The sequence below is a fragment of the Symphalangus syndactylus genome, chromosome 8 (genome assembly GCF_028878055.3).
Source record: "Symphalangus syndactylus isolate Jambi chromosome 8, NHGRI_mSymSyn1-v2.1_pri, whole genome shotgun sequence".
In the NCBI taxonomy this organism is placed as follows: Eukaryota; Metazoa; Chordata; class Mammalia; order Primates; family Hylobatidae; genus Symphalangus; species Symphalangus syndactylus.
Window position 1 is genome coordinate 89,860,250 of NC_072430.2, and position 14,175 is coordinate 89,874,424.

General features: G+C 32.8%; 1 protein-coding gene and 1 long non-coding RNA gene across 4 annotated transcripts in view; one reads left to right on the plus strand and one right to left on the minus strand.

Annotated features, from left to right (window-relative positions):
- Window positions 1–14,175, minus strand: part of LOC129488145 (uncharacterized) — a 521,486-nt gene that overhangs the window by 253,284 nt on the left and 254,027 nt on the right. The gene's annotated exons all lie outside the window — the stretch shown is intronic.
- FSIP2 (fibrous sheath interacting protein 2) overlaps window positions 1–14,175 on the plus strand; it is a 92,879-nt gene that overhangs the window by 393 nt on the left and 78,311 nt on the right. For all 3 annotated transcript variants that reach the window (XM_055289947.2, XM_055289948.2, XM_055289949.2), the window contains exons 2-7: window positions 120–245; window positions 3,917–4,078; window positions 5,119–5,208; window positions 6,217–6,356; window positions 7,466–7,607; window positions 8,109–8,219. In XM_055289947.2, coding sequence (XP_055145922.1) covers window positions 120–245; window positions 3,917–4,078; window positions 5,119–5,208; window positions 6,217–6,356; window positions 7,466–7,607; window positions 8,109–8,219 — 771 coding nt within the window. The remainder of the gene's footprint in view (window positions 1–119; window positions 246–3,916; window positions 4,079–5,118; window positions 5,209–6,216; window positions 6,357–7,465; window positions 7,608–8,108; window positions 8,220–14,175) is intronic.

Below are 14,175 nucleotides of genomic sequence, written 5' to 3' on the forward strand. Positions count from 1 at the left end.
GCCCCGAACCCTGATTGTATAATTCTTCGGAGTCTTTGGTTGCAGTGGAAGTAGATTGGTCTAAACTAAACGAATACTGCCTAAAAGGAAAGACAAAACTCTCCAATTGTGTCTGACAGGGCGTGCACAAAACCCACTTTGCAGGGGTCGGACCGGCTCAGCTACTGGACCTACCTCTCGGGGTCAAGCTGCCTGTGATCCCAGGAAGCAATGCTGTATTCTATACTACGAATTTCGGTGAAAAGGTGAACAAGTTTTTATCGTCTTTCTTTCCTTTACCCTTTACTACTTGCTGTTCAACTCAGAGGCTGCATCATACAAAATCCATTAAAGAAATTTACATCAACATTTACAGGAAAAAAAAAAATCCCACATCTGACCGAAGGTATTGTTTAGAATGCATATGAAGCACTTTCATCTAAATGGTTTGGACATAATCATATTCCAGAAAGTTTAGATTCTTAGTCCTTAATTTACAATTCACGGTACCATATTAATATTCCTTATAATATAACTTCATATATGCTTATATAATAAGTTTTGATGTACTTAGAAACATGTTTAGAATGTGAAAGGTTATTAGTGCTAGCTGCCATTTAATGATGTGTTAACGATTTTAACTGACAGTATCTTGGACCAAACTCTCTTCACGGGAAATATTATTTTGTTTTGAGTTGAATTCTATTTTACACATAAAGAAAAAAAAAAAGAACTGAAACAGTGGAACTTAAAATGAGTTAATATGTTTAGTACTTTAACCTTACTTTAATGAAAGAAAGCCCTGCCTCAATGAGGAAGAGACTCCATAATTTGCCCCAGCCTTTCGATCCAGCATTGTCTCCATCCAGAGAGGCTCAGCTTCTTCAAGTTGAGTCTTTCACACCTACCCATAAATACCATGCTAATACCTCAGTATTTTGTCAACTTTGTCCCCAAACCTGGCATACCTTGTCTTCTTCTCCCCAGTCTATGAATCTGAGCTATCAAGACTCTTTGAACTGTGATAGCCCCCCCCCATTAGCTTATTTTTGCTTAGAGTTCACGTTGCCCTTGATTTGTATGATCTCACTTATACAAACCATACTTAATCATACTGGATTATAGTGTGTACTTTCCTTAAGCCTTTTCATGTTTTAAGTCCTCAACACCACACCTACCCCCAAACCTCCCCAGCCTTTGACTAAGTAGTCAATGCTGAAGGAGGTTTAGTACATTCTTGTTGACTGGTTGCTTTTATCAGTTTTGCAAAAAGTTCTACAAGAAAGAATTCTAAGTGGCCCACTTACCCTTCTATTGTCTATGATGTCATCAGAAATAAGTAGAACCCCTTGGTATCTGATACTTGCTTAATGTCTTATACAGTTCCGTCTGTTATAACAATGTACCATAGACTGGGTGGCTTAGGAATAATGTAAACTTATTTATCATTGTTCTGGAGCTGGAAGTCCAAGATCAGGACACCAGCATGGTCAGATTCTGGTGGAGGCCCTTTGTAGTCCTTTCATTATTACCTCCCTGCATGGTAGAAAGAAGGCTGGAGAGTTCCCTGTGGTCTCTATAGGAACATTATTTCCCTTGATGAGGACTCCACCCTCATGACTTAATTATCCCCCAAGGCCCCAGCTCCTAATGCCATCACATTGAAGACTAGGATTGCATATGAATTTTGGGGGCATACAGTCAATCTAACACACTAAATAAACATGATTTCTTAAAACAAGTTTTGTTTCTGAAAAAAAGTATAATTGCTCTTTAAAAAAAAATAATCTGTTCTACTAGATTAGAGCAAGTGAACTACAAATATACCAACGTCACACAATTTGAGTCACATCCACACAAACTAACTTTGCAAGAACGTGCTTGAAATTTATTCCATTACAGGTGATAAAATTCCTCTTTAGTGTATAAACTTAGAACTGTGGCTTTTGTCTCCTCCCTCAAACATATTCTTTTTACTCTATTGCCATTTTCTCTGTCGACCATTAATTCACTTGTCTACTACTTTTCAAAAAGATGTTCTATTTTTTATTACATGAATTCTCCCAAAATTTATTCATTTAATGATAATTAGGCACCATACTAGTTTCTCAGAAGAATTTTCTCTTTCAGTGTACACTCCTTCATGAGGTAATGGTTAATAGTCACTTTTTAAAGGCAACCAGTTATTTTAGTTGTCAATAGAAAAGTTACTCTGGCTCAAATGGGTGGATTTGTTTAAAAGTGTTCTTAGTTTACAGGTCAGGAGCTCAGGTTTGGTCTTGAGAAACATATGCCTGTCACAGCTAAAAGTTAACATCTTTTTTAAGTTTACAGCTAAATGTCAACATCTGAAAGAAATATTCAATCTACTCCTTGACTTACTATTATTGATCGGTTCCCTTCCAGGAAAGATCTGGGCTTCATATGTGGATTCACTGAATTCAAGACTCTCCCCTTTACAAGTTCTTTCTTTGCCTTCTCAGGAAAGCATTGGTAACCAGGGAATCTAGCTTTCTGATTAGGCTCCTTGGAAGGAATTAAAGTTTAATGTTAAACAAGAGGTCAGAAACTTAAAGAAGCTTTTAAATGCAAAGGAAGAGCTAGTATCTTACTTTATTCCTCTCATCTACCTTTTACCCATATGCAAAGCATTCTCCTACCTACCTTTTGAGAGTTCTTATTAGGGTCCAACCTAGCCAGACTCCCTAGTGTTCTGGAATTGGACTGCAACTGTGGTTACAGCCAGACTGGAAACAGAGGTCACAAATTGGTGCCTCTAGTCATGTCGGGATTGGTGCTTAGTGTTGTTGTGGTAGTACAAATTGAATTTCATACCTGCAAATAGGGCAGGTGCTCTCTGGTTTCACGTATTACCCACATACTCCAATTATCTGTCTCCTGAGCCAGTGCCTGATTTAACATATTTTGAGCTATTATAAAACGTAGTTTTTCTGGCCCAGCAAACTTAAAACAGAAAGAAGGGATGTAAAAACAGCCTTAACACAACTTCTTACTCTCATTCTCTACTTTTTCCATTTCAGAGGTCCCCCAATAAGCCATTATCACCATCTTGCTATTGAAAAACTAACTGAGAACTCACACCAAAAAACTCACTTTGCTAATGTTTTAATTCATGGTGAGACAGAATAACTCAGCTGTTTTCTCTAATGCAGCAGATATAAGAAACATGACTAGTAATTGATTATCTTTTCCTCCTTTTATATGTTAATTGCTGTTGCCTAAAGGTGTATTTGGTCTTCACACAAATAGAAAAACTTCAATTTCTATAAATATTCTTTATAATTGGTTATTTAATAAGGTGAACTGCATAATATAGACCTCAGGTATTCTTCTTACTCTAGCACTCAGAGATTGTTTGTTCCTTGCATTAAAAACCCCAAGATGCAATCACTCTTTAACTCAAAATCAGTAACACCTAAGTTTTACTTCTACCATTTGTTAAAGTTATTTTCATAAATTTTGATGAAACATTTTGTTATTTTTGTTCATTTTAAGATGATTGAAATATAATTATAATTACTATTAATCCTTTTATCTTTTGAATAGAATATTTTGATTTGAGAGAGGGAGGAGGAAAAGAGAATCCTAGCGTTGGCTTTGTACCTTAAAACAAACTATATGCTATTCCCTTTCTTTTCCTCTTCTCTTTTCTTATTTGGCCGAGAGTCAGGGGCTGAAGAGGATTAGAGGAGGAACTGATTGGGTGAAGGTGAGTCTTTGGGATAATTTATGCAGGTGAGGAGAGAGGAAACGAAAGGCAGGAAAGCATGCCCAACTCCAATTTTTCTGTAGCTGTTTTTCCCCATTTCAGATTCCTTTGGCACATTTTATTTTCAATGAACATTCTAATCATTTTGATAGATTATTTAAAGTGAAAATGCATTAATTTTACATATTTTTGAATCTGTGTTTGCAGCTTTTTCGACCTTCTTATGGTTTTAACCTGACTGATCCCTACTGTCGACTTTTGGAAAACCAATATAAAAGCCTCCATGATCCACATTTAAAAGCATACTATAAGCGCAAAGATATTTTGAAGAGATTAAAGAAAGGTGGCTACATCACCAGCAATAATAAAGTGGGTTGAAAATTACTTTTTTTTTAAATCAATGAAACCCTTTAAAACTTGATATAAACTTGTTTCTGTACCTCATTCGGAGGTCCTGTGTCACTTTTAACTTGGTCATGAGACAATACTTACTAGGCAGTTCTATAAATTTCTCAGTATTTGAATCAACAGAAATCAGACAACAGTTGTTGCTAAATGAAAGTACTTCTTCCTTCACCTTTTTTCTTTGTAATATAAAAAAATTATTGACAAATAATTTAAGAATACAAAGACATATTATTTTCCCACATGTATTATAGCCTTCTTTCCCTGTCTTTAATGGCACAGTATACTTGTCAAGAATTATGTTCCATATACTTTTAAAAACTTGAGATGAAACAGAAACTTAGCAAAATTCAATCTGTTAGAACCTTGATAGAGTATATTCTTATTGGAGTCGAACAGTGTTATTACACTTACAATTATAATCCAATTACAGCTAATTGAAATTATTACTGTGATAACTCTAATTGTGTAAATTAAACTCCTTTTATGATATAAGTAATATTAATAAAGTAATATGTATATATTTTTTAGAGACAGGTTCTCACTTTGTTGCCTACACAGGAGTGCAATGGCGCAATCATGGCTCACTGCAGCCTGGACCTCCTGGGCTAAAGCTGTATTCCTGCATCAGCATCTTGAGTAGCTGGGACTACAGGCACATGCTGCCCAGCTAGTTAATTTTTTTTTTTAGAGATGGGGTCTTGCTATGTTGCCCAGGCTCATCTCAAACTCCTGGCCTCAAGAGATCCTCCTGCCTCAGCCTAAGTAATGTTTTTGGATAGAAATTTCTTGTGGATTAGCAAATGCAGAGAGATACTACTTACAAGATGGTTAGCAGTTTATTACTCTTTATGCCAAAATGTCATCAAATTTTATGTCACTGCTATATTTTTAAGTTATTTTTAAATCAATTTAATGATTTAAAAATATATTTAAAATATTTATATAATATTAACATATTGAACATTTTTTAAGTATCCATCTGTTTTCATTTTTGTTTGCAGGTTGTATGTACCTTGAGAGAATTGAATAAGTACAGGCAATATCTTACCAGTTTAAAATTAGACTTTGAGAGAAACTATATAAAAGAACAAGTAAGTTAAATACTTAAATCTGGTTTTTTACATAGAGTTTGGAAGAAATGCTTGTTTATATGTAGAGTGTTCTTTTAATAATATTGTGACCCTTTATTATTGACAAAGTAATTGAATATTTTTTCCAAGTGAAAATTTAGAGTAGGAATAAACAATATTTGAATTTTGCTATATTTGGCCAAGAATGGGAAAGGGACTGGGTCATCTATCAACACACCAGTGGTAGCTGGCATAATTCAGTAATTAAATTGCTCGTCAGATGTATTGTTTCCCCCTGAGCTAAGGCCAATAAGAAACATCTCTTGTGGCAGAAAGATTCTTAAGTTGAAACCTAAAACAGTTTGAGCCATAGGAAAAGAACAATAATTATCTGTAGTGTTCTACAGTGATTCAAGAATATGTACACTCTGTGTTTGTACTCATACACATGCGTGCACCTGTATTCATTCAGTAAAAATGTTGCTCTTGAATGTGAAGTAGAATGATTGGGTGTAGAGTGAATGGTTATGGATAGTGACTTCCTTTTGACTTTTGACTCAAAGATGTGAGTGTGTGTGTGTGTGTGTGTGTGTGTGTGTTTGTGTGAATTCAGATTTTAGGGTCAAGAGGTTTGGATCGAAGTGAGAAAGGTGTATTTATGTGAGTGTTTGCAAATGTATGTCCTAAAGATAAAATGGTTAAATACAAATGAGAAAGACTTCATTGTATTTCTGAGTATTCTGTATTTTCCCCACTTCATTCTGTGCCCAGTGTTTCTTCTCTACTTCCTGCATATTTTTATTTAACTTATTTAGAATAGGTAGACAAATAAACTGAAATGTTTACCTTTTATTTTCAGAGATAAATCTTAATTTTGGCTTACTTGTCTGTGTCTTTAATGGATTCAAAATAGATGTAAATGCAATTAAACTGAATTAAGCATGTATAAAATATAGGAATTTAAATGGTTTTATTTCTGGGAAATGTAAAAAGCATTATATATATGTAATACACACATTTCTTAAATAGAGAATGCTTGCAAAACAACTACATAACGTACCGGAAAACAATCAAATCCCTCAACATTGTGATGTTGCACAAGTCCAAAACTGGTTGTTAAAGGAGGGCACTGAATCTATTAAGGACCAGGAGCGGCTAATGAGGCATAGGTAAGATTAAAGTTGATGCACATTTTATGGGTATGTTGTGGACCCAGATAAGCTGGAAAGTACTAGATAGAATTGAAGACAATTTTTTTAAGTACTAGACACCATTCTCCTGGATCCCTCAGCGTGTAGAGGAAGGAAGTGAAACCAAGAGGTGGAAGAATTTTCTACCAGAGGGGTTAGGGTTACTGGAAGCCCAAGGGTAAGCCAAACTGGTTATTGAAAGAAAATTAAATTCAAAATCTTTCTATATTAGAATATAGAAACAATATATTCAAACAATATATTCAAACAATAACAGCTTTTTAAGATTAATCTTTAAGAACTGACAGCATTTTTTGAGGAAGTTAGTGCAAAGTCAAAAAAAGTAAGTTTGGAATAACTGATGCCAACATATAAATATGTGCTGTCTATAAAAAAGATTGTAAGCTCATTTAAATATGACTCAGTCATATTCAATCATGGCCATTCCATGGACAAGCCCATTTCTTAGGAAGTAAAGGATGTTATAGTTATTTTTCCTACACTAGGGATGGGATAAGGAATTGGGCTGACTTTTATTACCTGACTTTTATATTCATTCCATGGTTTCATTACATGGTATTATTGCCATAATGCATATTGATGTACCAGAGATCTAGACTACAGATGAGAGATTTGTTCAAGGACTTGTAAATTACAAGGAACCCAGTGCCCACTTTTTCTTAGAGAATTCAAATGTACTGTTTTTTTTTTTTTTTTTTTTTCCACATTTGAAGTTACTGTTTCAATTATTTCAGCCTTTTTTGCAAGGTCATAGTCTTAAACCTACAAGTTATGAATGCTTACTGTGCAAAATGTTTTGAGTAACTTTGCTCTGCTTTTTACCATTATCTTTGCCATTATATCAGATACTTGTGTAGTGGAGAGACCTTATAATAAGTAAAACATGGTGAGCTGGTGGGTTAGGCTGTTTTAAAGGTTTGTAAACAGGACTGACAGAAAAACAGTAAAATTCTTGTAGTTCTAGAAATGAAAGGCAAGCGAGGAAGTGGTTTGGGAATGGCATAGCAGATGATGCCATCATAAAAGAAACAGCCAATTCACCTTTAGTAATATTTGCACTTACTCAGATATTTGGATATGATAAGTAGAAAACTAGAAGAACTTGAACGCACAGCAGAAGAACAACGCCTATTCCTGATGGATAGAGAAGAAAGACGACAGCGGGAACACACAAGAAGAAAACTTACTCTTCGTAGAAAAATAGAAGAGGTGAGAGATAACAACTTTAAAATATTAAGAGAAAAATTGTATACAGTTGTTGCATTTGTAAATAATTTTAACTGTACATTGTGCTGCTTGAAGTCATTTCAGTTCAAAATAATTTGTTACCATTAAATTTCCTTCATAGCTATAATATACAAGTTGTTACATAAAATAATGAGGTGGATACCACAAAGTAAGTATATAAGCCAATTTCTGCTCTTAAAGAACAGTTAGAAAGTTAACTGGACACTATTTAACTCTCTTATTGCCCTATTGTGGAGACAAAAATTTTTTGAAATTTAGCTTTAGTGAAAAATTATCAATTTGCATTCCTAATAAGGGTGCAGTAAGAAAAGTATATTCTAAACCCAATGTATGCCTTTCATTATGCTTACCCTGATTTCTATTAGGCCCTGACTTGTTTAATATACTTTTTGGTGGGACAAAATACAAAGATATTGTTGTGAAAGGAACACACACCAAGTGCAGTAACATTGTGATTTCTAGGAATGGAAGACAAAAGAGATGTTACTTCTGACAAGGATGGCAGAAGATGTTAAAAGAGAAGAGAGGATAGAAGAACAACGGCATAGAAACAGAGAAGAGAGTGACAGGAAGGTAGGGTGAGCTTTAACCATAACTTGAGCTGTTTGAAGAGAAGATTTTGTTTTGGTTTTTTGAAGTACAAATCACTTCGTGAGGTGACTGTTGCCCAGTTACTCCAAATGATATGCATGATATAAAACTGCGAGTTACGGACATTTTTAGTATTTTTGACTATAGTATAAAAAGTTCTGCTCTATTAGGTGATATAACTATTTTTGGCTTTATTTTTATACCATAAACCATACTTGTAATTACTATGAAAAAATTAAATGACTGATTAACTTTTTTTAGAACCAGCAGTTCTTTGTAGGATTTCTCAATTATTCCTCACCAGTTAATTTTATTTACCTTAACTTTTTATCTTTAATAATATATAAGATTTTGTGATTTAGAGTGTAAATCAATATAAAGAAAGAGAAAAATCCTACCACCACCACCCTATCAACTTTTTAGTTCTCACATATACACATACACCCCCCCACAATGTTTCCAATAATATTTTTTTCCAATTAATAATTAAAAACATGTTATTATACCTCACAAGCTGTAGGCTGTTTTTTTCATGTAATAAAATGCCATTGTCAACTTAGCATGTTGATCAATGTTGATCTAAAATTCTAAATAGCAATTTTAGGTAGGTTATTGTTAACAAACCTAGGTGTGAGTGTAAGATTTACGCAATTTGGTTTGTATTGACATATACTGTTACATAGCAATTTTGTAAAAATATTGAAAGTTTAAATATGTATGCTTCTCTTTCATTGTGTTTGTTACCTGTACCCTTCAGTACCATCAGAGACTCACTGCTCATTTTGCAGGCTCAGCTTATTCCAATTTACCATGATTATTATTTTTCTTCTTTCTTTTTTGTTTTTCTTTCTTCTTTATTTTTATTTATTTACTTATTTTTTGTAGAGACGGGTTTTTGCTATGTTGCCCAGGCTGGTCTCAAACTCCTGAGCTCAAATGATTCTCCCACCTTGGCCTCCTGAAGGGCTGGGATTACAGGTGTCAGCCACCATGCCCAGCCACAGTTATTATTAATATTTTCTAATACTCAGTTTTTCACTATTTTTCAATGAGAAGTCTCACCAAGTTGTCCTCTTCGTTTTGCTCTAAAACTGCACATATCTGGGCAAGAGAGCAAGACTCCGTCTCAAAAAAAAAAAAAAAAAAAGTATCTTTGTTTTCCAGAAGCAATTGAATGCACTAGATTCTTCTCCTTTTGCCTAATGTCAATTACTACCCAAAGAATGTTGGTCAGTTTTAGTGAAGACTAATGCAACTGATCAAAATCAGCCTGGGAGGAGTGCCCATTAGACGTGGTCACTGACTGTAAGCATAACACCACAGGCTGCCCAAGCTGTGCTAATGGCAAAGCCATTTGAACATTGATATTTCCAATGGAGTTATTTTACAATTGTCCTTTGTGAATCTTGTTTTACTATAAGAAATTTTGAATTCCTTTGAGTTTCATAATATTTTTATGTCATGATTTTCAGATTTGACATTATATATTTTTTTCACTGCAAATTATGTCTTATTATATTATAGTTTAGATTTTGCTCTTAATATCTTTGTCAGAAACCATTGTGTGGATCTATTTTTGGACTCTCTTCTATTCTTTGACCTATTTGTTTGATTGTTGTACCTTTAATAATTCTTTGAATCTGTCATGCTAGTCTTACACATTTCTTTTTCTATTTCAGTTGTTTTAGTTAATCCCAAGCCCTTTGTATTTCCATATAAATTATAGCATCAGCTTATTAATTTCTACCAAAACGTCTTGCTGAGTTTTTTTTTATTGGATTTGCATTAACTCTATAGGTCAGTTTGGGCACAATTTACCTCTTGATAATATTGAGTCTTTCAAATCATGAACCACATATGTTGCTCCATTTATTTAGGTCTTCTTAATTTCTCTTAACAGTGCTATGTAGTTTGCAGTGTACTGTTCTTATGTATCTTTTCATAGATTCATCCCCAGGTATTTCATACATTTTATGCTATCGTAATTTGTATTTCTTAAATTTCAGACTTCGAATACTTAATGCTAGCATTTAGAAAAACATTTGATTTATTTATATTCATCTTGTATCTTGAATTGTTAACAATCAATAATCAGTTCTAGTAGTTCTTTTTTCTAGATGCCAATTAATAGTTTACATAGATGATCATTTCTGTGAATAAAGGGACTTTTATTTCTTCTGATGAGTTTAATTTTTTTTTCTTGCTTGATCACACTGCTTGAAACCTTCAGTATAATGTTGGATAGAAGCAAACATACTAGCTATTTTTGACTGGTGATTTGTTTGTTAGTGGCTCTCTTTGCTAGTGAGCTCAAGGGGAAAGGATTAAGTCTGTCACCATTAATTATAGGGTTAGCTGTGGGCTTTTTTTACAGGTGTCATTCATTGGGATGAGGAAATTTTCTTATATTTCTAGTTTGCTGAACATTTCTATCAGAAACGGATGTAAAATTTTGTCAAACATTTTCTTTCGTGGTTTTATTGAATTCATATGTAGCTTTTCCTTTGTGGCTCTTTGCTTAGTAGATAACGTAAATTGATTTTTGAATGTTAAATGAATCCTGAACAAAAGATCATTAAACCAATACGCTTGGTCTGATTGTATGATCATTTTTACATATTGTTTTATTAAATTTGCCTAAATTTTGTTTAGAATTTTGCACTAGAGATGGTAGTGCAAAATGTAGTTTTCTTGCACTACCCTTCTCTGATTTTGGTATCAGGGTATTGCTGGCCTTATACCATAAATCTCTATGTATTCCATCTTCAGATTTTTGAAAAAAATATTTTAGAATTGGTATTGTTTATTTTTTATATATTTTATGGAATTTATCAGTGAAGACATTTGGGTATGAGGTTTCTTTGTGGGAAGATACTTAACTACATACCTATTCAAAACATTATTTTTAAAAGTTTTGATAATGTATTCTAGAAATTTTTTCATTTCATCTGAATTGTGGGATTTATTGATAAAGTTGTTTATAACATTCCTTTGTTATCATTTGAGTATTTCTAGACCCTGGTGATGTCACCCACTTTCCTTACTGATATGGTAATTTGTAACTTCTTTTTTCCTTATCAGTCCTGGCTAGAGTTGCTTTTTCTTTTTCTTCTTATTTCTCTTTTTCTGATTTTCTCAAACTGCTAGTTTTTAGTTTTAATGAATTTCTCTATTTTTTTTTCTATTTTGTTGATTTCTGTTCTGATCTTTTTGTTAAGTATCTTTTTCTTTTTAGGTGGAAGTCATTAATTCAAGACCTTTCCTCTTTTCTAATACAGAAATTTAGTACTCTAAGTTTTTCCCTAACACTGGTCTATCAAGAGTCCCCAGATTTTTTTTATATACGATTTTTATATTTATTCAATTCAAAATACTTTAATTTCCCTTTTAATTTTATGTTTGATTCATTGGTTACTTAAAAATGTGTCATTTAGCTTCTAAATATTTGGAGTGTGTCTAAGATTTTTCTGTTATTGATTTCAAATTTTTTATTGTGGTCAGAGAAAAGACTTTTATTTCCCAAATCTTTTTAAATATATTGAGACTTATCATCCCAAACTCTGGTCATTTTGGGTAAATTACAAATGTATACCTGAAAAAAACTGCTTTCTACTGTTGTTGGGTGTAGTATTTTATAACCGTTCTCTAGATATCAAGTTCATTGATAGAATTGTTCAAATCTAAGTCCTAGCTTAATTTCTGTCTACTTGTTCTCTCAATTATTGAGAGAAAGAGTTAATAAAATCTCTGACCATATTTTTGGATTTGTCTAGTATCTCAGTTTTTGTTTTATTTGAAGCTCAGTATTAGGTAAAATATGGCTAGAATTGTTATGTCTGTTGGAGATTTGATTTTTTTTATTGTTATGAAAATATTTTATTTTCCTCTGTTATTATTCTTTGCCCTAATATTACATGTAATATTAACATTGCCACTTCAGCTTTACTTTGATTACTGTTAGCATGGCATATTATTTTCTTGTGTTTTACTTTTAAGACCAAATTTGGGTCTTTATTTTTCTGTGTGTGTGTGTGTGTGTGTGTGTGTGTGTGTGTGTGTTTGTGTGTGGTTACTACTCATGTAGATGGGCTTTGGTTTTATATCAAATCTGACAACTGCCTGTAATTGAAGTGTTTGTAGCATTTACATTTAGTGTGATTATTAACATGATTAGTTTTATGTCTTTCATCTCATTATTTTTTTTTATTTGTCTCGTCTATGTTCTTTTCTTCATTTTCTGCCTTTTTCTTTGGATTTTTAATGATCCCTTTGTATCTATTTTGTATATTGCTTCTTTGTTTGAAATTTACCAGTTGCTTTAAGGATTATACTATATATATGTCTTTAACTTATTAGGGTAGCTCTTAAAGTGTTATTATACTATGTTATACCATTTCACATATAGTATAAGAGCCTTACAATATTATGCTTTATTTTTTTCCCTTTGGCCTTTATGCTATTTTGGTCATTCATTTTATTTATATATGTATACATAATGAATCCCACAATACATTGCCGAGTTTGTCTAAACAATCATTTATCTTTTATCATGATGTAAATAAGTCATATATTTGGCCATATACTTAAAATTTTTTATGCTCTTCATTCTTTTTTTGTATACCCATGTTTTCATCTGCTATCATCTTTTTTTTCTGTCTGAAGGACTTTCTTTAACATTGCTCCTAGTACAACTTACTTTTGTATGTCTGCAAAAAAACTTATACCTTTATTTTTGAAAACTTTTTTTTGAATATATATTGGTTGACATCAACTGGGTATAGAATTCACAATTGACTAATTTTTTTTATTTTAGTACTTTAAAGATGCTGTTTTACTTTCTTCTCTACATTGATTCCAATAAGAAATCTACTGTCTTTAAACTTTATTTTTCTCTACGTAACATAATTTGTTTTTCTGATAACTTTAAAAATTTTCTTTTTATCCCTAGTTTTGAGAAATTTGATTATTATGACTTGGTGAAATTTTTCTTGTTTTCTATGCATTGGTATTTTGGGCTTCTTGGACCTGTGGGTTTACGGTTTTCATCAAATTTGAAACGTTTTAGGATATTATTATCTAATATTTATTTTATATTTTCTCTCCTCTCTTCAGGCATATTAGACTGCTTGAAGTTGTCCCATATCTCACTGAAATCTTTTCATTTATTCACTTCTCTATTAATGGATGTGCCATTAATACATCCATGGTATTGCTCATCTCACATATTTGAAAATTGCTTTTGGACCTTGTTATGTCTCCCATATCTCTTCTTCACTTTGTTTATATACAAATTGCAATTATGTTGCTGTATTGTTTCTTTTCTTTAATTCCAACATTTGTGTCATTTTTGAGTCAATTTCAGTTGATTGATCTACTTCTTTTATAAGTCATATTCCCCTGCTTCTTTACATGCCTAGTATTCTTTGATTGGATGCCAGACATGAATTTTACTTTGTAGACTGAATATTTTTATCTTCTTATAAACATTCTTTAGCTTTTTTGATGTAGATAATTTATTTGGAAACAATTTGATTGTACAGGTCTTGCCTTTTATGATTTGCTGGTGGGGTGACAGCCATGTTTTATCTGGGGCTAGTTATTTCCTACTACTGAGTTAAGATCCATCTTAGTACTCTACTCAGTGCCCTATGACTCATGAGGTTTTTCCGGTGTAGCTTTCCAGTGAAATATTTCTAGGGGGACTAGGCATGTTTTCTATCCCTAGATAGGTTCCAGTGACTGTTTTCTCCAGTCCTTTAGGAAGATCTTTACTGTAGTCTTGGGTAGTTTTTTTTACATATGCTAATCCATTTTCTTGCTAAATACTGAAAGAACCCTCTAAGAATCTCTGGGGTTCTTTCTGTATGGATTTATCTTCTTTCTAGTACATTCAGGACTAGCCCAGAAATTCACAAAGGGAAGTCACATTTTATGTACT